Source organism: Typopeltis vanoorti, chromosome 21 (assembly GCF_054136105.1).
Source record: "Typopeltis vanoorti isolate ZY-2024b chromosome 21, IOZ_Tvanoo_1.0, whole genome shotgun sequence".
Taxonomy (NCBI): Eukaryota; Metazoa; Arthropoda; class Arachnida; order Uropygi; family Thelyphonidae; genus Typopeltis; species Typopeltis vanoorti.
Window position 1 is genome coordinate 97,592,518 of NC_143569.1, and position 24,676 is coordinate 97,617,193.

At 36.5% G+C, this 24,676-nt stretch overlaps 1 protein-coding gene across 1 annotated transcript in view; it reads left to right on the forward strand.

Moving 5' to 3' along the window:
- LOC150095133 (uncharacterized) overlaps nt 1-24,676 on the forward strand; it is a 489,238-nt gene that overhangs the window by 48,355 nt on the left and 416,207 nt on the right. The window contains exon 4 of the mRNA XM_090410959.1: nt 19,522-19,739. Coding sequence (XP_090267085.1) covers nt 19,522-19,739 — 218 coding nt within the window. The remainder of the gene's footprint in view (nt 1-19,521; nt 19,740-24,676) is intronic.

The following is a 24,676-nucleotide window of genomic DNA, read 5'->3' on the forward strand; positions in this document are numbered from 1 at the left end:
TATTTTTACTGGCTTCATATCAAAAGAACTTCCTGTAATTTTTTTAGCTTCATTATCTAACTGCTGCTCATACTGAACTTGTGTTGCCCATACCCACCAAGTCTCCCTCGCCTGTTCTTTGTATTTCTCATGGAATTGATTATTACTGCTCCTCTTATGTTGCCTCCATGATGTCTCTTTTTCTCTGTATTGCTTGCTTAATCTCTTCATTCATCCATTTCTCACCTATTTTATTTAACATTCTGACCTTTGGAATACATTTACACATTGGCTTCTACTAGATAATTCTTAAATATTATCCAACCAGCATTGACTTCTTTTCCAACCAACTCCTCATTTCATGCTCTAGCTCCAGACTGTCTCCTGAGCTTCTCATAACTACCATCCTTGTAGTTCCACATATACCCTTTCCCAGGGCCTCCTTATGCATTGGGCTAAATGGGCTATAGCCCAGGGGCACCATTGATCCATTTATGTATTAAATAATACATATAATTAATTATATGTATTATTTAATTATCGCTCAATCCAATGTGATTAAGACACCAATCTTTTTTAGCCCAGGACACTCAAACTTGTTAGGACGCCACTGCCCTTTCCTCACAGAAGTTCTCACATGGCTAGCAACCACCCAGATAATCACTTCATCGTCACTCTCACCAGCTGGAAGAAGATTTGACATCTCATTTGTAATAATATCCTCTGATGAGATCAGATCCAAGACCCTCAGTCCTCATGTGGATTTTGTTACATAATGGCTGAGTTACATCATGTTACATAATGGTAGTTATCCTGAAAAACTAAAGAAACTTATTTAGGTTATTTCTAGTTGCTATCTCATCATCCCAATCTATATTGCTGTAATTAAAATCACCCATATTGATCAACCTTTTCCCATTTGGTTGGCTAATTTGCTTATACATTTCCTGGTCACCACCCTCTACATTACCAGGTTTATATCAACATCCAACGAAGTATTTCATTCTTTTCACCAATAACTCATACCATACTGCTTTAAAACCATTATTACCATCCCCCCCCTATGCATCACTACACTGTATAGATATAACTCATTTTCCTAAAATCACTAGCATTACATCTCTGTTCAAGCACCTCCAAAGCACAATTAGAAAAACAACGGTCCATTGCACCCTTTGATTGGAAAAGGCCCAAGTTTGAATCTCATCTTGATGGGAAGAATCTTTATATAGGTTTTTTTTTTCAATTGAAGGTGAGTTAGCTGATCTCGTACAGAGGTAGCAGAGTTTTTTATTTTAAAACTTGGTTTTTTTCATCCTGCATACAGACAAATCAGCCTTCAGAACACATGCAATTTACAGACAAAAAGATACTACTTGTGGTGGTCAGTAAAGATGATGATGATGGTAGTGGTTTGGTGTAGTAGTTGGTGGAGATGGAGAGTTTTGGAGTAGGTACCCTCCCCAATGAGTCTTTGGACTCCTTGGAGGTGCCATGAACTAATAATAATTAAATACCAAGAAATTATATTCTTGGTTTCATCCTTTATCCAAGTGTAAGCAAACAAAGTTTGCATGTGAAGTCACTTCACGAGTAGGTTGCTTGTATATGGAGGCTAATGACTTTGCATCAATTACCTTAGTATCCCATAGAAACCAGTCTGGATAGTGGTGCTTCCCATAATGCATAGCATTATACAAAGTGCCACTACCCAGACTGGTTTCGACCTTTATTGAGGTTTCATTAGTGGAAGCCAGACCTTGAAGTGATACCAAGGTTCAAGTAATGCAGAAGTCATATTTCCATAAAAAAGTAGTGTTGCACCTTATTATTAAAATACTCTGGATTAGAGACAGATGTTGAAAGTTTTTTCACTTAGTTATAATATATATTAAAGATGCCAAGAAATTATGTATAATTCATATTATAATCCATGCTGTGTCAGTTATGATGCTATGTTCCCTACTCATATTTAAACTATTTAATCTCATATTTGAGCCTCCGTAGCTCAGTCAGTATAGACAAAGCCCTTTGGTCAGAAAGACCTGGGTTCAATTTCCATCCATGATGTGAAGAACCTTTATCTGGTCTCTTTCAACTAAAGGTGAGTTAGCCAGTCTCGTACAGAGGTAATGGATTTTTTCACCTGTAAACTCTGTTTTTTTTGTCTCTCAGAACAGGCAAACTGGCCCCTTGAACACACACTTCTGCAGACATAAGACATTCCTGGAACAAGGAGTAACCAACCTATTCCGTAGGATATCGGTTTCAAATGCCTGCACAGTAAAGTGTGGGTATACGCATGAGAGTGAATTAGGTCCATCAGAATATTCATTTCCTACATATCCACACGCATTCTTTTCTCTTATGCACTCTCTCTACATAAATATCCATGACATCTTCCCCTGCATGCATATTACATTCACAGCACCATACCATTCTTAACAAATCCACTCCATCCATTTTATTTGTATTTCATACAGACCTATGCAATGATTTGCCTTTCACCACCATGTTGTATTAGTGTGCTAAGATAATCAATGAATTTATGATAATATATTATGAGAAGTTATGTTCTTACAAACTCTCTGGTAAATTTTTGAAACTTTTAAGTTTTTTTCAGGATTTATCTGTAAAATATAGATTGATCAATAATATTTCAATTGATGGAATTTTTAAATTTATGGAAGGTGGGGAAAGGACGAGAGAGCATCCTTGGGAGCTGAGAATGAAGGCCGCCAAGAAGGGTATGAGGACTAGATTTTTCTCTCAGAGGGTGGTGTGTGATTGGAATGGATTGCCATTGGATGTTGTGAGTGCAAGCAGTGTGAATGAATTCAAGAATGTAACCATTGCATTAAGTGCAAGATCAGAGGTAGAAGGGACAGCATGTTCTAACTAATTCCCATTCATAAAGTGTGAGATCAGATACTATAACTCACTGTATGTTCTGAATAAAAGTATATATATATGATTGAAATTTCTCTGTTGATTCTAATATTTATGCTGTTTCACCAATAGAATAATCTTTGTGATCAGTGCTGGATTAAACCCTGTGGAGGCCCCTAGGCAGTCAAAATCTCGCCCCCCCTTGCAAATTATCTCCTAATATATTTTTAATTTTACCAACCAACAATTTTAATAAACCAATTTTATTATGCAAAACAAACATTAACAATTAATGTTATTAAACAAATAAACATATGTTATTAAACAATATTACACAATGTTATTAAACAAAAAGTAAGGAATATTTAATTTTAATAAACGAACAAAACTTTAAACATTCACTTTCATCAATTTTTTTGTGGTAAAATCTTTCAGGATATCTTGGAAGTCTAACTTTTGCAGTCTACTTGAAGTCTACCTTTTTCTTTCAAGATCAAATCAATATTATTTTGATCCATTGTCACAGGGCCCCTAAATGGTGTGGGGCTCATAGGCCCATGCCTACTCTGCCTATTTGATATAGTTCGCCCACCGATTAGAGATCCTTCGACACTTCCGCATCTCAGAAAAAGGAGAATCCATTCCGATAATAGGGTAATCAGTCCGTATTGTGAGATGAGTTTATTATTACCAGCCGGAAAATTAACTTCTCTTTTATGATTATTGTAGTTAACTATGTTGCTTGTATAACAGTACGGAAAATTTTACCTATAAAGCACGTGATTTCGCGTGTTGGCTACCAATTCGGACTCCCTTCGTTTCTTTCTCCCCTTCAGCATGAATCGACTATTCTTGGAAAGACGCGAAGCAGGGACCTGCAAACCGTGGGCAAACTATAATCCAGCACTGTTTGTGATCTATGGTCACATTTTGAAATAAAATGTGAAATTTTATTTCACATTTTATTTCAAAATATGATAAACCTGTTATGCATTAATAACAAGAGTGGGCTAAGTTAGATAATCTGAAAATCCTACTCTAGAGACTAGGCATGATACTTTTCAAGCCCTTTTTAGACTTCTACCAGGAAACAAAAACCAATCCAGCACTTAAAATAACTAGACCAACATTCATGGGTTGAAAAAAAAAAAAAAAAAATCAGAAGAGTGAGTCTCATTTTTGGAGGCCATACAAAAAGGTATATTACAATCCTTCTTCTTTTTCTTCTTATTATTTTCTCAGACATCCCCCATGGACTTAAAGACTTCATCTTGTAATGTCTCTACTAAGAGTTAGTCACACCATATTTATTCTACTTCTCCTGATTAAGCACTCAAAACTGCTTTGGGCAACTCCCTATTCCACCTATTCACCAACCTCCAGATTTAGTCCTCAAACCCTTGCTAACCACTGTACATAATTTATTATTATATTATTATTATTACTACCTTAAGACCCCATGGAGTCAAAGACTCATATAGGAGGTCCTTTTGTCATACACACAGCTCATCACACTGTGTCTTAAAGACACTCAGATTCTCTGCAGACACCACCCTCCCAGACAAGGAATTTAAATAATTCACAACTCTGCATGCAAACACCTGCTTCTCACTCCCCTATGTAAAAAATAAAAAATAAATAAAGATAAAGGATGTGTGTGTTGACACTCTTCTTATACAGCTTCCAGGGATGACCTCTGGTTCCTCCCGATCTCTCACCATTTTCTGTAAAACCTATTCAACACTGATCCCATAACAACCCTTACTAACCTGTAGGTCTCTATCATATCACTTCTCTTCCTCCTATCCACTAGACTCTGTAAACTGTATCTTTCAACCCTTCCTCATATACCTTAGTCAGACATTTTCCAAGATCTCTTCATCCTTTTGCAAACCAGGTGACCAAATTTCTGCACAATAGTCCATGTGTGACTTACTGGACTAATGAGACTAGATTAATGTAAGATTATTCCTTTTAGGGACCATATAAGCTTAATATATATAATTCTTATATAATATATAAGAATATGATGAGCATAGTGTGTGTTCATACAAAACAGAAAAGAGTAGGGGAGTATTACTGATGACTGCAGGGGAATGGCAATCATTAATAATTACAGAAATTGCAATCAGTGTTAGTACGAGTAACACAAGTAATGGATTTGAAATCCAGCTAAGTATTCTAATAGGTTGAAGCACTAAGTTGGTTGCTGCTATTGACGTAGGTTAAGTGAAGAGAACTGTAAATTCCCTCAAGCACCAGCTATCCTGAGGGAAACTTCTGAGGGAACCAGCTACTAGATGGTTCGATTTCCAGGACTGATCCCTCCTGTCATGTATTGATAAAAAAGTCTTTTGTGCCAATTTTATACAATCCCTGTAAGAACTTATATGATTCTATCCTTCATTTCATTCTATCAGCTAGTCTTTATAACCAAAGAGCCTTAATCTGTCCTTGAAACTGAGTAACTCATCTCTGTATCATCTTCACCATGTCCACATTTCCAAGGAATCCAAGTGACAGATCTGTGTACAGGAATCCAAATGTGGTCTTATTAAAGACTTATAAAGAAGAATAACCTCTCTATCCCTGCTTGTCAGTGTCTTCTTCAACATCCAAGTAACCTGATTTTTTGGGTACCTTTGCAATATGTTCTATAAATTTGACTTCCCGTCCACAATCAACCCCAATTCACTAGACCGGTGGTTCCCAAACTTTTTTGGTTTATGGTACCCTTAGTGTATCAGGATTTTTCCACAGCACTTAAAGTCAGAACATAGGCCTACCTAACAGTTAGTGGTTTGTACAGTGTCTGTTAGATGTTCTTCCTAAAATCACATCAACAGATCGATGGTGCAATTCTAAAACCATGTGGGCTAAGTGTCATTTCAGTGAAAATATTGGAATATTTCGTGGCACCCTGAGGTACTGCAGCACACAGTTAATATAATATAATACACAGTTAATATTATATAATAATATAAATAATTTTCTATATTGATATATATATATATATATACATACATAGTTTTATGAAGAATTAAATGACTAGAACCGAGATTTAAATCTCAGTTCTAGTCATTTAATTTGCTCCCATTTTGTTACGGGCCGAAATTAGTAGTGTGTTTTAATATAAACACACTACTAGTTTCGGCCTGTAACAGCCTTTTTCAGGTGACATTATAAAAAAAGAAAAAACACTAAACATTGAGGGTTAAAAGACTATGAACAACATAGACAGTCTTTATACATAATTAGCATGAAAACGTAGTTGTATTTGAAGCTGTTCTTTTGTTTGTTGGATTGTTGGGAGAGTGCATGCTTGCTGCATCACGTGAACGCCAGTACATGATTACAGCTGAATGACTATCTGGGAGGTTGTAGCTTAAGTTGTTATTTAGATGAACAGGATTGAAGATGATTTCTCTAGATTCCACAATTTTTCTCTCTACTTCGTCACTGCAACGGAAGATGTTAGTAGATTTTTCCCAGCAGACTTTGTGACTTTGGTTATCATCATTAGGATTAGCCGAGAAAAGGATATGACTTGATAATGTACTCGCTCGCTCGCTATCTCTTGTAAGTAATGTCTCTCATGTGTTCTTCCATACGCATTTCGACAGATTTGTCTGTCTGCCCATAATAATGAAGAAGGCTGTTACAGGCCGAAACTAGTAGTGTGTTTATATTAAAACCTTTTTACTTAAATCTCGGTTCTAGTCATTTAATTCTTCATAAAACGATGTATGTTAACCGAGTCAATGATCATTCTGTCATCTATAACCTTCATGATGAGGCTTCTATTATCAATAATAAAAGAAACTTCAACAAGACACTAAAGAGGATTGGACTAAACATCAACAGGTTGGTCTTCTTAAAACGCGTTGCAAATTCCATGCTGTCTTTCCTAAATTTATATGCTTTAAAGAAAACGTAACAACTGAACGTGCAAAGAGAATCTATCATAAAGCTAAATTAGACCTACTGTCTGAAAGAATCTCGGATACTAAACGAACTCTTGCTTTTCTTTTCAATAAAAAAAGAATCATAGCTGAAAAACTGGAAGAATCTCTAGATAATGAAAGTTGGCATACCTTTAATACATACTGTGAATCTCAAACAGCCAGAATACAATATAATAACAAAGTAAATCTTATAAGTAAATTTGAAACATTAAAGAGATTACAAAATAATAGGAACTCAAAACCACACATCAATATTGACAAAGTCGTTATCAACGAATCCTCCTATATACTTTCAGATGTAGAACAAAGCATCCTTAGTAAAGGTCTAAACTTTATTCCTTCCCCAAAATTAATACCAAAGGAGACACTACTTACAAAAATAGAAAAAGCTGCTTCTTTTCTCCCTCCACAAGATGCAAACCTTCTACGTATTGAATCAATCTTTATTATCAATAACGCAAAACCACCTGCAGACAACATTACTTCAACTGAACGCAAAGCTATTAAAAGTTTAAAAAACAACAGAGATATAATCATCCTCCCTGCGGATAAAGGAAATGCAACAGTCATCCTGAACTCTGAAGATTACCAGAATAAAATGATTGAATTACTACATAATGATACCTACTCAATACTTGAGAGAGATCCAACTTGTGAACTTCAAAATCGTACAAACAACTTATTAAAAACAGCAACTGAATTATCCCGAAACGTTTGTTTATCTCTACGCTCTCTCCATCCGTTAATTCCTTGCATATATGCTGTTCCTAAAATCCATAAAGAGAATATCCCATTATGCCCAATTGTAGAAGGTATCGATTCTCCTACATACAATCTTTCAAAATATCTTGCCAAATACCTAAAACGTTTTTCAGGGAAGTCACCATCCTTTATCAAAAACACTACGGAATTTGTTACATACATCAACGATATTACAGTTGATGAAAATGACATCATGGCTAGCTTGGACATAACTTCTTTGTTCACTAATGTCCCAACAGATGAAGTCCTAACATTACTCAAGGACAAGTTATCCAAAAAAAATGTTAGCCTTGCTTACACATTGCATCAGGCCTGGTTACTTCAAATTTCAAGATAATATATACAAACAAAATCATTGGCTGGCTATGGGTAATCCTTTATCTCCTGTTCTTGCAAATATTTACTTAGAAGATTTTGAAACCAAGGCTATCTCTTCCTTTATTTTAACATCTAAAGTTTGGAAACGTTATGTGGATGATGTCTTCATTGTTTGGAGCCATGGACATGAATCCCTTATGGTTTTCCTCAAACATCTCAATAGCCGACATCAAAGTATTAAGTTTACTGCTGAGCTTGAAACAGATAATTCCTTGCCTTTTCTTGATGTCAAACTGACTTGCTCTTCTGGTAAACTAAAAATATCGATATATAGAAAGCCCACACATACCAACAAATATCTGCACAGTCAGTCCTATCATTTCCCTCCGCATAAGCTTGGAATAATTTCCACCTTGGGATATAGAGCCCATTCTCTTCTTGATGACCCAAATGAACTTCTTACAGAAATAAACCATCTGAAAACTTCTTTCGAAGTTAATGGATATTCCAAGAAAATCATTGACAAATTCCTTCTTAATCCTCCTAGACATCACTTAGAAGAAACAAATAGATTCAAAGGCAATATATCTATTCCTTACATAAGTACTGTTTCACATAAATTAGCAAAAGAAGTTCTAAGAAAATACAATATCAGAACTTTGTTCACTCCACTTCCAAAGATCCGTTCCTTAATTAGCCACTCAACTCAAATACCCTGGTGTATATAAAATATTATGTGATTGCGATATTCCTTATTTTGGGCAGACAGACAAATCTGTCGAAATGCGTATGGAACTTTTAACCCTCGATGTTTAGTGTTTTTTCTTCTTTTATAATGTCACCTGAAGAAGGCTGTTACAGGCCGAAACTAGTAGTGTGTTTATATTAAAACCTTTTTTTTTTTTTTACTTAAATCTCAGTTCTAGTCATTTAATTCTTCATAAAACTATGTATGTTAACCGAGTCAATGATCATTCCGTCATATATATATATTATTATTATTACTATTATTACGGGCAACTCCAGGGAGTCATTAGACTCATCGAGGGAGGCCCCAAATCATATTCATCACAACTATTTGTCATTCATACAGTATCTATCATACCTCGCCTTAAACTCATTCATGTCACAGCATCCACCACAGACTCAGGGAGCGCATTCCACTCATTCACTACTCTAAAAGTAAAGAACCCAGCTCTAACACCTTTACTAACCACACTTTTGCCCAGTTTCCATGGATGTCCCCTAGTCCTCCCACAACCAGCCCTGTTCTCAAAAATATCTTCTGAATTAATTTTATAGAAACCCTTCAGTAATTTCAATGTCTCAATCATATCTCCCCTCCTCCGCCTATCAACCAATTTTTGCAACCCACAAATCCTCAACCTGTTCTCATACGGTTCATTCCACAGACCTGCTATCATCTTGGTCACTCGCCTCTGGATCCTCTCCACCTCCTCCCCATCAAGAAGAAACCTAGGTGACCAAATCTGAGCACAGTAGTCTAGATGGGGTCTTATCAAGGCTCGATACAGAGGAACAATAACCTGCTTGTCTCTGCTTGTCAATGTATTCTTCAGCAACCAAGTGATTTGATGAGCTGTTTTGGTCACTTTTGCAATGTGTCCCCTAAATTTCAATTCCTTATCTACCAACACTCCTAAATCTCGTGCCTCGTCAATTTCCTGGAGCACGGTTCCACCAATGCAGTAAACTGCCGCTAATCTTTTCACCCCAAAATGCATAACCTTACATTTTGCCACATTAAACTGACATCCATTCTCCTTAGCCCAGACCTCCAATCTATCCAAATCATCCTGCAAAATTTTGACGTCATCTGCATTCACTATTGCCTTACCCAACTTTGCATCATCCGCAAACAAATGAACTGTTCCTCTCAGATCATTTCCTATATCATTTATGAACAAATTAAACAGCAGTGGTCCAAGAACAGATCCTTGTGGCACACCACTGGTCACAGGCCGTCTTGTGGACTCTACTCCCGAGTAAACCACTCTCTGATATCTCTCCGTCAACCACCCTCCTATCCATCTCACCAACCCTATGTCCATTCCCATATGCCGCAATTTACTGATTAGAATTCCATGTGGAATCCTGTCAAAGGCCTTGGCAAGGTCCAGTAGAATCACCATAAACCCATTACCCTTATCCAGTTCAGCCGTCACTGTGTTATAATACTTGAGCAAGTTACTGAGGCATGACCATTCACAAAACCATGCTGTCCCCGATACAGTATCCCATTTTCTTCTATCCAATCTTGTATTTTCCTCTTGACTATTTTCTCTAAGACCTTGACAGTGATTCCTGATATGCTAATCGGTCGGTAATTCACAACAGCAGTCCTGGAACCACCTTTATGCAGTGGAACTATTTTCCCCTCTTTCCACCCGCTCGGGACTAACCCAGACCCGAGACTCAAATTAAACAAAATGGTCAAGGGTACTGACAATTCTTTAGCTGCTTCTCGTACAACACGAGCTGGTATACCATCCAATCCCACAGATGTATTGACATTGAGGTTATGCAATAGACTACTCACCTCCACTTCATTAACCTCAATTCCCGTATAATCTACTGGTTTATTCGTTTCTGCAATGTCACCACCTGGATGATATACTTTTGCAAAGTGCTCACTCAGTAACTCAACTATCTCAACTGATTCAGTTACCTCTCTACCATCGGCATTCTTTAAAATCAATCTGCCATATACATTTTTCCTTTTACTTGCTACATATCTAAAAAACTGTTTAGGATTCTCTTTAGCCTGCATGGCCAATGTTCTTTCGTAATCCTTTTTTGCTTTTCTTACCACACTCGTCACCCTTCTGGCCTGCGCTTTATACCGTTCATGTGCCTGCCGGTCACCCTTCTCCTTAAATTCCCTCCATAGTTGTTTCTTTTTTTGCAACTCAAGCTTAATGGTGTTATTCATCCATTTAACCCCTACTTGATTTATTATTCGGACTCTAGGTATACAGTCAGCCATTGCTTCATGCAAGCACTTCTTAACTACCTCCCATGCACTATCAACTTCTAGTCCTTGCAGTTGTACATGCCATGGCACTGAACCAATCAAACTCCTAAGCTTGTCATACTTTCCAGCCCGATAATTCCACATGTACCCTGTCTTAATTGAAAATTCTACACCTTTAGCCACCTCCCAAGTTAAGACCCTATGATCACTCTCACCGATTGGTGGCAATGTGGTCATATTTGTTACAGCCAAATCCTCAGATGCAATTACTAGGTCAAGTACTCTGACCCCTAGTATTTTCCATTACATGCTGTAGCAGATAGTTATCCCTTAATAACCGCATAAAAACCAATTCCTTCCTCCAATGTGTCCTCTCTTCCTTCCAATCAATGCCACCATAGTTGAATTCTCCCATAATAATTATCCTCCTTCCACTCATTTCTTCTATTTGCTTGTGCATGCTGTCACCACTATCTTTTCCATCACCTGGTCTATAGCAGCACCCAATTGTATATTTAGTTCTGCTAGCCACAATCTCACACCAAATGGCCTCAAATGTGCTCTTTTCTCTATCCTGCAATTCAACTTCTATTCTCCTTGGATGCAGCTCATCAGCTATTATCAACAATACTCCTCCCCCCATTTTATTCTCTCTGTCATTCCTGAACACACTATACCCATCACATTCAATCCCACTAGTTATATCATCTACAGTCAGCCATGTTTCACTAATACCTATAACCTGTGGTCTGGAAGTGCCAACCATGGCCAAAAACTCTTCCTTCTTGTTCCTAATACTCCTAGTATTAGTGTACATGAATTTAAGACCCCCATTAGCCCCAACCCTACCTTGATGCCTTATATTAACTATCCCACTCAGATTTGTTGTCCTTATTTGCTCTGGCATATTATATTCATTCTTACATTCAACTGCCTCCATAAGGACTGTATCTCTACTCCCCCCCCCCCTAACAAATCTAGTTTCCCTGAATTTGCACATCCACTACATTCAGCAACACTTTCTCAAGTCTTCTTACACCGTAACCATTCAAATGCAAGCCATCCATCTTATATAGATCCTTTCGCCCATCAAACTCATTCCACACATCCACAAATTCCACACCAATCGTCATACATAACCCACGCATAAAGTCATTTGCAATTATAGCCCTCCTTTTAAACATTTCACTGTCATACCGTGGCAAAAGACTAATCATTCTAACTCTCTCACTCTTTTCTTTTGCTACCTCAAACAATTCATTCAGGTCTTCTATCATTTCCATTTTATCTCCTTTCAAATCATTCGTACCTGCCACAACAATCATTTCTTTCACCCTTTCCTTTTGCTCTCTAATAGACGCAGTTACGTCCTTTATGGTCGCACCAGGTTGGTACGATTTTGTCAAATCCTCTACTAACACACCTCGTACTAACGAGTCTCCATACAGCACTCTATCCTTCATTTTGTTCATGTTCACATTCATACGTCTATTTTTCCTGTCATACCTTTTATTATTGGTTGGTTCATTCAGTCTACTTTTGTTCATGCACTCTAGCTGCTGTTTTGCTCTTTCTATCGCACTATTCAACAACGCAATCTCACTCAATGCATCTATCTCATCTTTTTTGTTCTCTGAGAAACCATTTATACTATCATTCACACTTTCTACATTCACACTCTCACAATTTTCATGTATAACCTTGCCGTTTCTTGTCATATCCCTATTTCCTTCATTCTGAAGGTTGACAAAAATATCACACTCACGATCCAAAATACACTTCAATTCCGCATTCTCCCTACATTTTCTACACACATTCAATCCTTTATTATCATCTAACCACACTCCGACCGCACTCCGCAAAGCGTACATTTCGCAGCTAGTACACTGACTCATTTCTTTTATGCTACCGTTCTTTGATAATGATGGCGAACCTTCATTACTGGCCGCTATTTTCCTACACACAGGTGCCATATTTATCTGTAACGTGTTTTGTCAAATTAAACGTTATAACACACCAAAAATAGACTCACTAAAATACGCCAGGCAAACAAAACAAAACTACACAATATTAAGTAATTTGTATCGATAACTGAAAATGATACTTATCTTATCTGGAGCTTGCACGAACACTACTCATTACGAATTCATCTAGCGGCGACTTCCCGACATAGATTATGTTATAAAACACTTTAGTACACTAACCACGTTAATAAAGCTCTAATAATATACCAAAATTAAACACTTAAGTCCATTAAATTGAATCCAAAACACCAATAAATCAACAAAAAACACAAATCTCTCAGGAGCTCTCCGATAGCACGTCCGTTCACCAGCTAGCCTCGACACCGAATTTTTTCAATTCGGTGCTTTTTCTATTAAAAAATTTCTTTTTCTATTATATAAATTAAAAAGCAGAAGCAAAAGTGCACTGCCTTTTTATGTGTCACTGGTCACCAAGAATGATGGTATGTTGCACCCTTCAACTGGAAAAAGCCTAAAGTTCAATTCTCGTTGTGATGGGAGGAATCTTAAATATTTGTTTTTTTCAATTGAAGGTGAGTTAGCTGATTTCATATGGAAGTAGCAAGGGTTTTTTTTTTTGTCCCAGAAACTCAGGTTTTTCATCCCATTTTCAGACAAATTGGTTTTCAGAACATATCCCACCTTCAGACAAATTGGCTTTTAGAATACACATTTACAGACAAAAAATACTAGTGCTGGTGGTCAGCAGTAGATGCCATCGGTGTATATGATGATGGTAGTGGCAGTTCAGTATAGTTGGTGGATTAAGTGTGGGCATGGAAAGTTGTAGAGAAGGTACCCTCACTCAATGAGTCTTTGAACTCCTTAGAGGTGTCACAAAATAATAATAATAATAAATTGATTGGTAGAACCTTTGCTACTAATGGCTCACACAAAAAGTTAAGCAAGTTTGGGGAAGTTAGTAGTTGGAAGGGAAATTGTTCGATGCTGTTGGCACACTCTCCCTCGATGAGTCTTTGGACTCCCTGGAGGTGTCACATAATAATAATAATAATAAAAATTCAGCCTCCCCCACCCCCCTCCATATGTGAGTGAGCAAGAAGCATATGAGGAATTCATCAAATTTTATGTTAATAACACTATTGGACTTGATGATAATCACCACGGATTTTGAAGGAATGTGCCAGGGAATTGACATCTGCTTTCACACATATGTTTAATATGAATCTTACGTTGGGATGAGTTTGAAAGAAGTGGGAGGAAGGCAAGATTGTACTGCTTCATGAGGGAGGTAACAGAAATCAAGCATCAAATTAAATGCCAGGCTGTGGTTCAGATGTTGTGGTTAAAGTGTTGGAGAGAGATTAGTGAGAACCAGAATCCAGAATTGGTTTGATAACAGTGTATTATATTTGATGGACAGCACAGATTTGATAAAGGGAGTTCGTGTTTTAGTAATCTGCTTACTCATTATAATAAGGTGATGGCTTCATTGGACAAGGGAGATGGATACACAGTAGTATACTTAAATTTTGCAAAGACTTGATAGATTACTGCATGATAAGATGATAGTCAAATCAGAGCAGATTTGACTATCATCTTATTAGACTATATATTAGACTAGTGCACTGGACTGGAAATTGGCTATCTGATAGGTATCAACAAGCTGTGTATGGGGGAGAAATATCCTAGAAGAGGAAAGTCACTAGTAGTGTGCATCAGGGGTCTGTTTTAAGGCCATGGCTGTTTGCACTGTGTGTTATTGATATTGGAAAAGATTTCAATGGGGATATTCAGTTGTTTGTAAATGATACAAAGATGGAATGAACTAGTAGTAGAACTGTTGTTTTGACTTTTCAAGAACACTTGAATAGACTGAGTGAATGGACACAGGAGTGGAGATAACAGTTGAATGTTGCAAAATGTAAAGATTTAAAATTTGGAAAATTTTAGATCTTGACATTTTGAGATGTAAAGATCTAAAATTTACATCTCATCTTTGTAGTAAAGATGCGATGTAAATTCTACATCTCATCTTTACTACAAAGATGAGATGTAGAATTTACATCTCATCTTAGTGGAGATATATTGTTGGAATTGGAGGAAATAAGAGATCATGAGATGATGATGGATAAGAATCTAAAATTTAGAGGACACATTGTCAAAATTGTGAGGATAACACAATGAATTCTGGCAATGATCTGGAGGACACTGACTTGTAGAAGTAAGGAGATTCTGGTTCTATTGTATAAGGCCTTGATTAGGAATATGGTCTACTGTGCACAGATATGGTCACTGATTTTCAAAAGGATGAAGAGATGTTGGAAGTGGTTCAGTGATAATTAGCTAAAGTGGTTTCTAATCTCTGGAATGCTGAGTACAAAGGAGGTTGAGAAGATACAATTTACAGAGTTTAGTAGATAGGAGGAAGAGAGGGAGTGATATGATAGAGACATATGAGGTGGTAAGGGGTTGTTATAGTATTAATGTTGAAGAAGTTTTTCATAAAATGGTGGGAGATCAGATGAGAACAAGAAGCTGTATAAGGAGAGTGTGAGCAAAGGAGTGAGGAGAAGGTTTTTTGCATGGAAAGTTGTGAATAATTGGAATGCTCTACATGAGAGTTTGTTGTCTGATGAGAATTGGAATGTGTTTAAGTCATGGTGTGATAAGCTGTGTGTATAACAAAAGGACCTGCTAGATGAGTCTTTGACTAATAATATACTGACTCTTTGATATCTGTTTATTAGCCTCTCTTTTATCCATGTTACCAGCTTCATATCTAACTTCATTTGTTTCAGTTTATAAAACATTTGCAGTATCCTTTCAAATTCCTTTGCAAAGTCCAACATTATCACTGATTTGTAGCCTTCATTATCCAACATTATCACTGATTTCCTTTATCCAACTCATTTTTCACTATTAGAAAAAGTAAATTACCTGGGCAAATAATTTACTTGCCTAAGTAGTATTTGAATTACCTTTTAGAAAACAATATGTGCCCTGATTTCTTTCTTTTACCAACTCCCCCAATATCTTAGCTACCAATCTTGAGATAGTAATTGGACTATAATTTGTTACCTCTGTTTTGTATCCTCCCCTTTTTTTTGACAGAGCTATGTTGACTCTTTTCCCTTCCTTGGCACCTTACTAGAGCTAACACTTTAATTAAATGACTTGATCAGAGTAGCCACCAGTTATCCATGCACATTGTCATAATACAGAGGCTGATATCCCATCTAATACTTTGGTCTCCTTTGTAAATTCTCTCATTTCTAAAAATTTCTGCAATATATGTGTTATTTCTGGGAAAACTCCCATGTTACTCCTCGAAAACTATTATTTTTATGGCTTTTGCATGCTTTCGTTTAGGAATGCCCCTTTTTTAATGTCATTGGTTTTTTACTCAAGAATTCTTAGGGCATTGCAGATGTATTTTAGAGACAAATATATGTAAAATAATAGAAAAAAATTCGCACATACCTTTTCTTGGATGTTGTTGCCTGTCTTCTTTCTGCGATATGCATATTTCTGCTGTTATGGTGTTAACAGGGGGAGTGAGGGGGGGGGGGGGGTAGGCAATGTGGGAGAAATTAATTTGAAAAACCTGGGTTTTTTAATATAATATATACATATATTATTTTTAAGGGTGGGCGGAGCGCTTTATTTTGTAGGGTGGGAAAGAGATGAAAGAGGGGGCTGAAAATAGAAACTGTTTTTTTGAGGAAGGGGAAGGGGTTTATGGGAAAAGTGGGCTGGGGAGAGGGTTAATGGGGTGTGAGCCGCTTCGACCATGTGTCTCGTCATCTGAACTCATGGAGGAAGTGGATGCTATGTCATGTCGGCTTGGTGTTTCTGTCTTTGAAGTGCTTGAATTATCGTATATTGGTCGGAGTTGTGACCTAATTTTTATGTTAGAGAGCTTCCAACACTCAGAAATCATGTAGGATCAGTGGATGTTGACTGAGTTCTCATCACATTTTATGGTTATCGTTTCCGATATTCTAAGCATTGTTTCGTTGTCTTGTCTGTTTGTTATTATGACCTTATCGATTTGCTAGGTATGTTTCTGTTCAAGGGCGTGAACTGCTATTTCTGTTTTCCCTGTACATTGTATTCTAGTTTTCTTTTTGATGTTGCATTTTTTGGTGTTTAAATGTTCTGGAATAGGGATGTTACATTGTTCTTGTAGTTTAGCCCATGAAGACCTGATAGTAGAACCTGTGTAGGTGATATCACAGTCTTTTCAGCAAGGAAATTTGTAGACTACGTTGTGGTGTTCTAATATTTCTGTGTGTGTGTGTGTGTGAGATTTAGTGGGTTTAGAAGTGTTGCCAATTTTCGGTTTGTGGTGAATACCAGTTTATAGTCCGTATGTTAAAATGTATTTGTAGGCTTTGTATGTGTTCTGGATGTATGGCAGTTTGATAACTTTTTGTGTTGGGAAGTTTGATTTGGTTGTTGGGTTGTTTTGATGGGTTTTTGTTGTCCTGTTTGCATAATTTATTAGTTGTGTGGGATAGTTGCGATTTTTTAAAAATCTGTGTTAATTTTTTTATTTCTGTGTTGAAATAATTATGGTTAGTTGAAAACTTGTAAGCATTTATAAATTGTGATAGGAGATGACCAATTTTTTAACACAATATGGATGGTATGAGTTGAAATGGATGTAGTTTCTGATATGCATGGGTTTATGGTATATTTTCATGACTATTTTGTTGTTTGTTCTGATTAATGTCAGGTTTAGGAAATTGATGGATTTGTTTCTGTTCAGTTTCTATGGTGAATTTTTGTCTGTAAATGTTAAGGGAATCTTGTAAGGTGGTGATGTGTGTTGGTTCTCCAATGCATAGAATATCATCCACGTATCTTCCATAAAAGATGATGCTGGGAGAGAGGGAAAGGTAGAGTAGGAATGATTCTATGTGTGCTAGGAACATTTCTGCTAGTTGTCTGCTGATGTTTTGGCCCATAGGAGTCTGAAATTTCAAATATACATGCTGTTGTTGAACTTGAAGAGGTTTGCTGAGATTATTAGTTTGATTAAGTTTATGATATCATTAGGTGTTAATTTTGTACGAGAGTGTAGGGTGTGGTCTTCTGTGAGTAGTGTGTGCACGATGTTTAATGTTCTGGGAATGTCCACATTAGTGTATAATGAAGCTGCATCCAGTGAAGTGAGGATGTCATCCTGGGATAGGGTTATGCTATTTATTTTTTGGAAAAGGTCATCTGTATTTTTAATCATAGAATTTGACATTGTAATTAATGGTTTCAGTAGTTTGGCTATGAATTTCAATAAAGGTGCTGTGGTAGTGTTTTTGTAGGAGACTATTGGGTCTTATCGGGTAACTGTCTTTGTGGGTTTTGATTTGTCCGAACATACAAGGGACACATGTGGTGCATGGTGTTGTGTTTTCATTGTGGTTTTATCTATCTTGTTTTGATTTTTTAGGGCATGTAGGGTGTTGTTGATTTATTTTATGAGGTCGGAGGGTGGGGTCATTTTGGAATTTTTGGTAGGTGTGTTGGTCGTTTAAGAGAGCTGTTATTTTGTTGTGGTAATCGGTTTGGTTAATGATGACTACCTGGGTTTTTCAAATTAATTTCTTCCACAATGCCTACCCCCCCCCACTCCCCTGTTAACACCATAACAGCAGAAATATGCACATTGCAGAAAGAAGACAGGCGACAATATCCAAGAAAAGGTATGTGTGAATTTTCTTCTATTATTCTACATATATTTGTCTCTAAAATATTTCTGCAATATTCCAAGTCATCTATTTCATCCAACTCCATTTCACATCTGGTACTGCAGTATCTCTACCTGGTAATATTGCAGTGCATGATATTTACTTATAGTTGCATCAGTTCTTCATTGGTACATGTGAAATGATAAACAAGTAAGAGTAAGTATCAAGGCTTTGCCACTGTTTGGTTCACAGTGCAAACTGGTTTTCTCTACTGACAGTTCATTTGATGACAAGACAAGAACTGCTATTCCAGTGGATCTATTTTGGATGTTTGTTGAACAGTTTGTTGAACAGGCTGCTAAATAATGAGTGTCCAGATATCATATCAGTTACTATAATATACATAGTTGTGTGAAGTGAAAGTTATTATTATTCATGACACCTCCAAGGAGTCTGAAGACTCATCATGGGAGGACACCTACTGTTGAACTCTCCGTCTCCACCACTACACCGAATCTCTGGTACCAGTCATCTACATCAATGCCATCTACTGCCCACCATCACCCCAACTAGTATTTTTTATCTGTAAATTGTGTGTGTTCTGAAGGGCTGATTTGTCTGTTGCGTGGTGAAAAAGCAGGTTTAGGGAGGAAAAAACTCTGCTATCTCCATATGAGTCCATATAAAGATTCCTCCCATCACGATGAGAATTGAACTTAGGCCTTTTCTAATTGAAGGGTGCAACATACCATTGTGCTTCCAGTTGTGCTATGGAGCTGCTAGTAAATTCATTTTCAAAAATTTATTAAAATAAATATGATAGTTATTAACATGAATAAAAAGTATAAGAAAATTTCTTTAAAAAAGTTAATTAATGTATTCTGATTTTATGCATTATTTGATAATCATTGTTAATCTCTGTGTATTTATATCAGGATCTTTTTATAAGCGGGAAATCAACTTAATAGCAACTTGGGATAAAGCAACAAAAGAATCTACATTCAAAATAAATGTTCCAGAGGCACCAAATTTTGAGATTTCCACATCTAGAAAAAAACAAGCATTTAGTAATGATGATAGGATCGTGACTGGCTATAGGAGTACTTCACTCATAAAATATTCATCCAGTCGTGCGTATGAGATAACTTATACTGTAAGTTACTGAAAATTATGTATAATATATAGATTTTATTAAGAATTATTAAATATTTATTCATATCTGGCATTACGTAAAAAATATATATGCATTATTTGTTTTGTGGGAATTCTGATCTTTGATCAGAATTAGTGAAACTGCTTGATCGTCAACACTCTCCCCACTTTTGCATCATCTGCAAACAATTGTATATCACACTTTAAACTTATCCCAATATCATTAATATATGAATTAACAATAGTCCCAAAATGGTTCCCTGCAGCACACAATTGGTAACGTTTCTCTTTATAGATAGTGACCCTCCCCATAGGTAACTTCCTGATACCTATCTATAGTAGCAATTCATTCATCCAGTTCCATCTACTTCAGTTTAGTGACTAAACTTGTGGTGAGGCAATCTATCAAAAGCCTTTGCAAAATCTAAGTATACCATGGCATCTCCCTTGTCCAATCCATTCATCATTTTGTTATAGTACATAAGCAAATTTATAAAACACGACCTCCCTTCAAGAAACATATGCTGAAAAGTGCAACAAATACCGCTGTTATCAACCCACTTTTGTATTCTATCTTTCACCAATCTCTCCAATACCTTAACTACAACCAGGGCCGCCCAGTGTGGGTGTGTACGAGCCTCATACAGAGGCACCTGATTGAGAGGGGATGCCATTTCAAGATGATGAATAATAATAAATTTTTATACAACGCTCTTATTCATGAAGGAAAACTTTACTACATAGATTGCATGACTTAAAATAAATAGTAAAATGATATAAAATGAACAGTAAACTCAACAACCAATTAGCAGCTTTGCTTGATGTATTGCTTCATGAACGGTGTGTCAAAGCAGGCTTGAATTGTGTTGTGATTTTTTTTGTGATAATTGAAAAAAAAATTTTTTTTGAGATGCTCTATTTTTATGTACACATACATATATCTTGTATAATAAATAAATAAAAATTTCTTGAAATTAATTTCATTTTAATTTGCAAATTCTATTTTACAGGGACACTGAAATATAACTGAAATATAATTTGTTGCATTAGCCTTATCACTACCTTTGTGAAGTGGAACAGTTTTGCATTTCATCCACTCCTTTGAGACTTGTGCTGTTTCAAGACTTGTTAAACAGATAGACCATGGCTTGATGCTAACTCCTTGGAACATTCCCTTAAGATGATATGTCAATAGGACTTGATATATCATCAATTCCTATTGCCTTATTGACATCTAGCTTACGTAATTCCTCATATACTTCTTGATTGCTCACCATTAAGTCTTTTCTCATTTCATTCTCTGAAGTTGAGCTTCTGATTTCCCACTGAGAATGAAACACAGTGATGAAATGGTCACTGAAGACTTCAACTATATCCTCTGCAGCATTCACCAATCTTCCACTTTAATCCATTACAGCATCATACCATAATCATTCTTCCTTCTACTTGCCACATATAAAAAAACTCACAAGGGTTTTCCTATTCTGATGTGCTAATTTCTACTCATACTGCATTTTTGTTGTCCTTAGTAAAAAAAACTGAGTCACTATTCTGGCCTGCTCTTTACTCTTCATGTAAATCATCATTACCATTATTCATCTGGTGCTGCCACCAAAGACTTCTTCAACTTCTTCCAGATTCCATGCTTAATCTCCTCATTTATTCATTTTACACCTATATGCTGGCCTGGTTGGCCAAGTGGTTAGTGCATCCGCTCTCCACCCAAAAGGCTGGGGTTTGAATCCTGCCATGGGCATGGATGTTTGTGATTGTCTGTGAAAATACCAGTGGTGATGGTTGATGGTAGATGGCATTGATGTAGATGATGATGATAGTTTCAGTTGGTGAAATGAGTATTGGAAACAAGTGGTTGTAGGTGACCTCCCTCGATAAGCTTTTGGACTCCCTGGAAGTAATAATAATAATAATTACTCAGTTTTTTTTACCTTTGGAATACATTCATATATTGATGCTGTTATATATTTCTTTGTCCTTTGTCCTATATTTCTTTGTTATATATTCATAAGCAGCATTTATCCCCCTTCCGCTTAACACCTCATTCCATGCTATAGCTCAAATCTGCCTCCTCAGCTTGTCATAATCACAAAGCTTCTATTTTCACATATATTCTTTCCTCACAAAAGTCTCCACATGGCTAGCTAACAATCCAGATGATCACTCCATGATCACTCTCACCAATTGAAGGAAAGTGTGAAACCCCACTCACAATTACATCCTCTGATGAAATGATCAGATCTAATACTCTTGATCCCTGTGCTTGCTCCTTTACATTCTGCCTGAGGTAATTGTCTCTCAAGAACTCAATAAATTCATTTTCCTTATTCATTCCAAAATGCTATATCTTCATTCCAATATATACTGCCATAATTAAAATTGCCTATAATAATCACCCTTCATTTGTTCATTAACTCAAGTTATTTATGTATTTCTTCATCACAACCCTCCACATTCTCTGCCCTATAGCAACATCCAATATTCATCTTGTTCTTCATTTATCATTATAGGAGCTTTTGAGAAAGAGGATATAATGGAGGAGATATAAAGAACAGGTATCTATCCCTTAGCAGCATGAAGCGTATGAGACACTGACTAGGAAGGTGGTGAATGTTATGAGGAAGGAAGAATTAGCATATGAAAAGAATTTGGCTGAAGCTACAGACAAAAAAACCATAGAGAATTCTATAGTTATGTTGTTAGTAGAGGAATGGATGAATATCAAAGATTAAGTTTAGTTACTGGAAACTGAACATAGATTACATTGGTTGAAGATTATGGAAACATTCAGTGAGTATTTGGTTGGTGTAGTTCATGTAGATGAGTTAAGAGTAGTGTTGAATAATAATTGGAAGGAGTACAGAAGACAGACAGTTTTATAATGGGAAGTGTTTATTAGAATATTAAGTAACCATGAGATTCATGAAGCTGTGGGATTGGATGGGCTATCACCAGGTGTATTAAGTAGTGTGCAACAGAGCTAGAAGTGCTCTTGACTTAGTTGTTCAAGAAGTATCTGGTGATGGGAACTGTTCCATAAGCGTGGAAGAAGGATAAATAATGCCATTAAACAAGGCAGAATCCATGTCAATGGTGTCTGACTATAGGCCAATGTATATATCAGGTGTAGTTTGTAAAGGTAATATAGAAGCTAGTTTGAGCAGGATGGGGAATTTGTCATTTGGTAGCTTGGTTACTGGGATGATTCACCAATAGGAGCTAGGGAGTTGAGTATGGGATCTCAGTTTCCTGAAAAAGGAAGGGGACAAGTTGGGGGGGGGTGCTGAAGAATTCTGTTCTAGGACCACTGTTGTTTAATTTATATATCAGCAATATAGATCAAGATTTGAAGGTACATATTCTGTTCTTTGCTGATTTAACTGCATTATGAACAGCAATATCAAGAAGTTGTGACATGATGTTGCAGGGGTTGGTGCTTTGAAATGAAATGAGGCTTACCATATTGAAGGAAAGCTGTTTCAGGAGGTGGAGGATGAAAAGCATTGGAGTGTGGGTGGAGGGGAGGGAGGAGAATTGGGAACTAAAGCTTGGAGAACACATCAGAGAAGTTATAAAGATTACTTAGAAAATGGTGTGCTGTATTCAAGAACATTTAAAAAGAGGTGATAGTTCCACTATATGATGTACTAATAAGTCCACATTTGAATTTCTGTGCCATCAGTCATGTAGTTTTATAATCAATAGGGAGAAAAGCAGAGAGAGAGAGAAAAAAAATAGCCAAGACTGTCTTGGGACTCTGAAATATTGAGTATGTGTACAGATTAAGGGAAAGTAGTCTGCAGAGCTTGGTAGATAGGAGAAGGGGGAGGAGGTATGATTGAGATATATAAGTTGGTGAATGTATTCCTGATGCAGAAATCATGTGAGTAAGGAAGAGGAAAAGGAGATTTTTTTGCTTTGTCAGTGGTGAATGAGTAGGATGCATTACTGCTATAGACAATGTATATAGTCATTCTTAGTGAAGATAAGTTGAGGTATGGCCCATTACTACCAAAGAGATTTCACTGACTAATAAAAGGAAAATGTACTTGGCTGATAGGCAGAGTCCAAGTAGTTATTGTGGACCACAAGTGTTTGGCTTCTCTCAATGAGTCTTCAGACTCCAATGAGGCTTTGAGGTAATAATAATATTAAATAGACTGACAGTATGGACAAAATAGAATGACTCTCAGTTTAATGTGGCAAAGTGTAAAGTTATGCATTTTGAAATGAAAAGATTACCAACTGTATACTTCAGCGAACTAGACTAGACGATATTGATAAGGCTAGAGATTTGGAGGTGGTGGAATTAGTGGACTGCAAGTTAAAGTTAAGAGGGCCTATTGCAAATGTGGCTAAAATAGCTCATAGGGTTACTTGGTTATTGAAGAATACACCGATAAGGAGAGATATGGAGGTTAATATATTTCTTTATAAGACTTCTTTAAGGTCCCATCTAGACTACCTTAGATCTGTTTGCTTTGGTTCTGAAGAAGTGGTGAAAAGTATCCTGAGGCAGGTGACTTAAGATCGTAGCAGTTCAGTGGAATGCTCATTAAGATTTGTGGATTACAGAAATTGTTTGATGAGTGGAAATTTAGGAGTGGATAAATATTTTTAGTTTATTAAACACACATATTTGCAAGAATAAATAACAATTTTTATTGATGCAAATATTTCAACCAGAAATTAAATCATTATCAGTGTATAAGCATAATCACAAGGAACAAAGAATGTTGATCTTATTTACAGAGCTAAGCCACATGCCAGAATGCCACCTTGCAGGTGGTTACAAAACAAAATAAGATTGTAGTTAAACCCAAAATTAAAAGTAAGTGATTTGAAATAAATATTAAATTTAGATATATGAATTGAATGATACATACAATCCTTTATCCAAGTGTAAGCAAACAAGTTTGCACC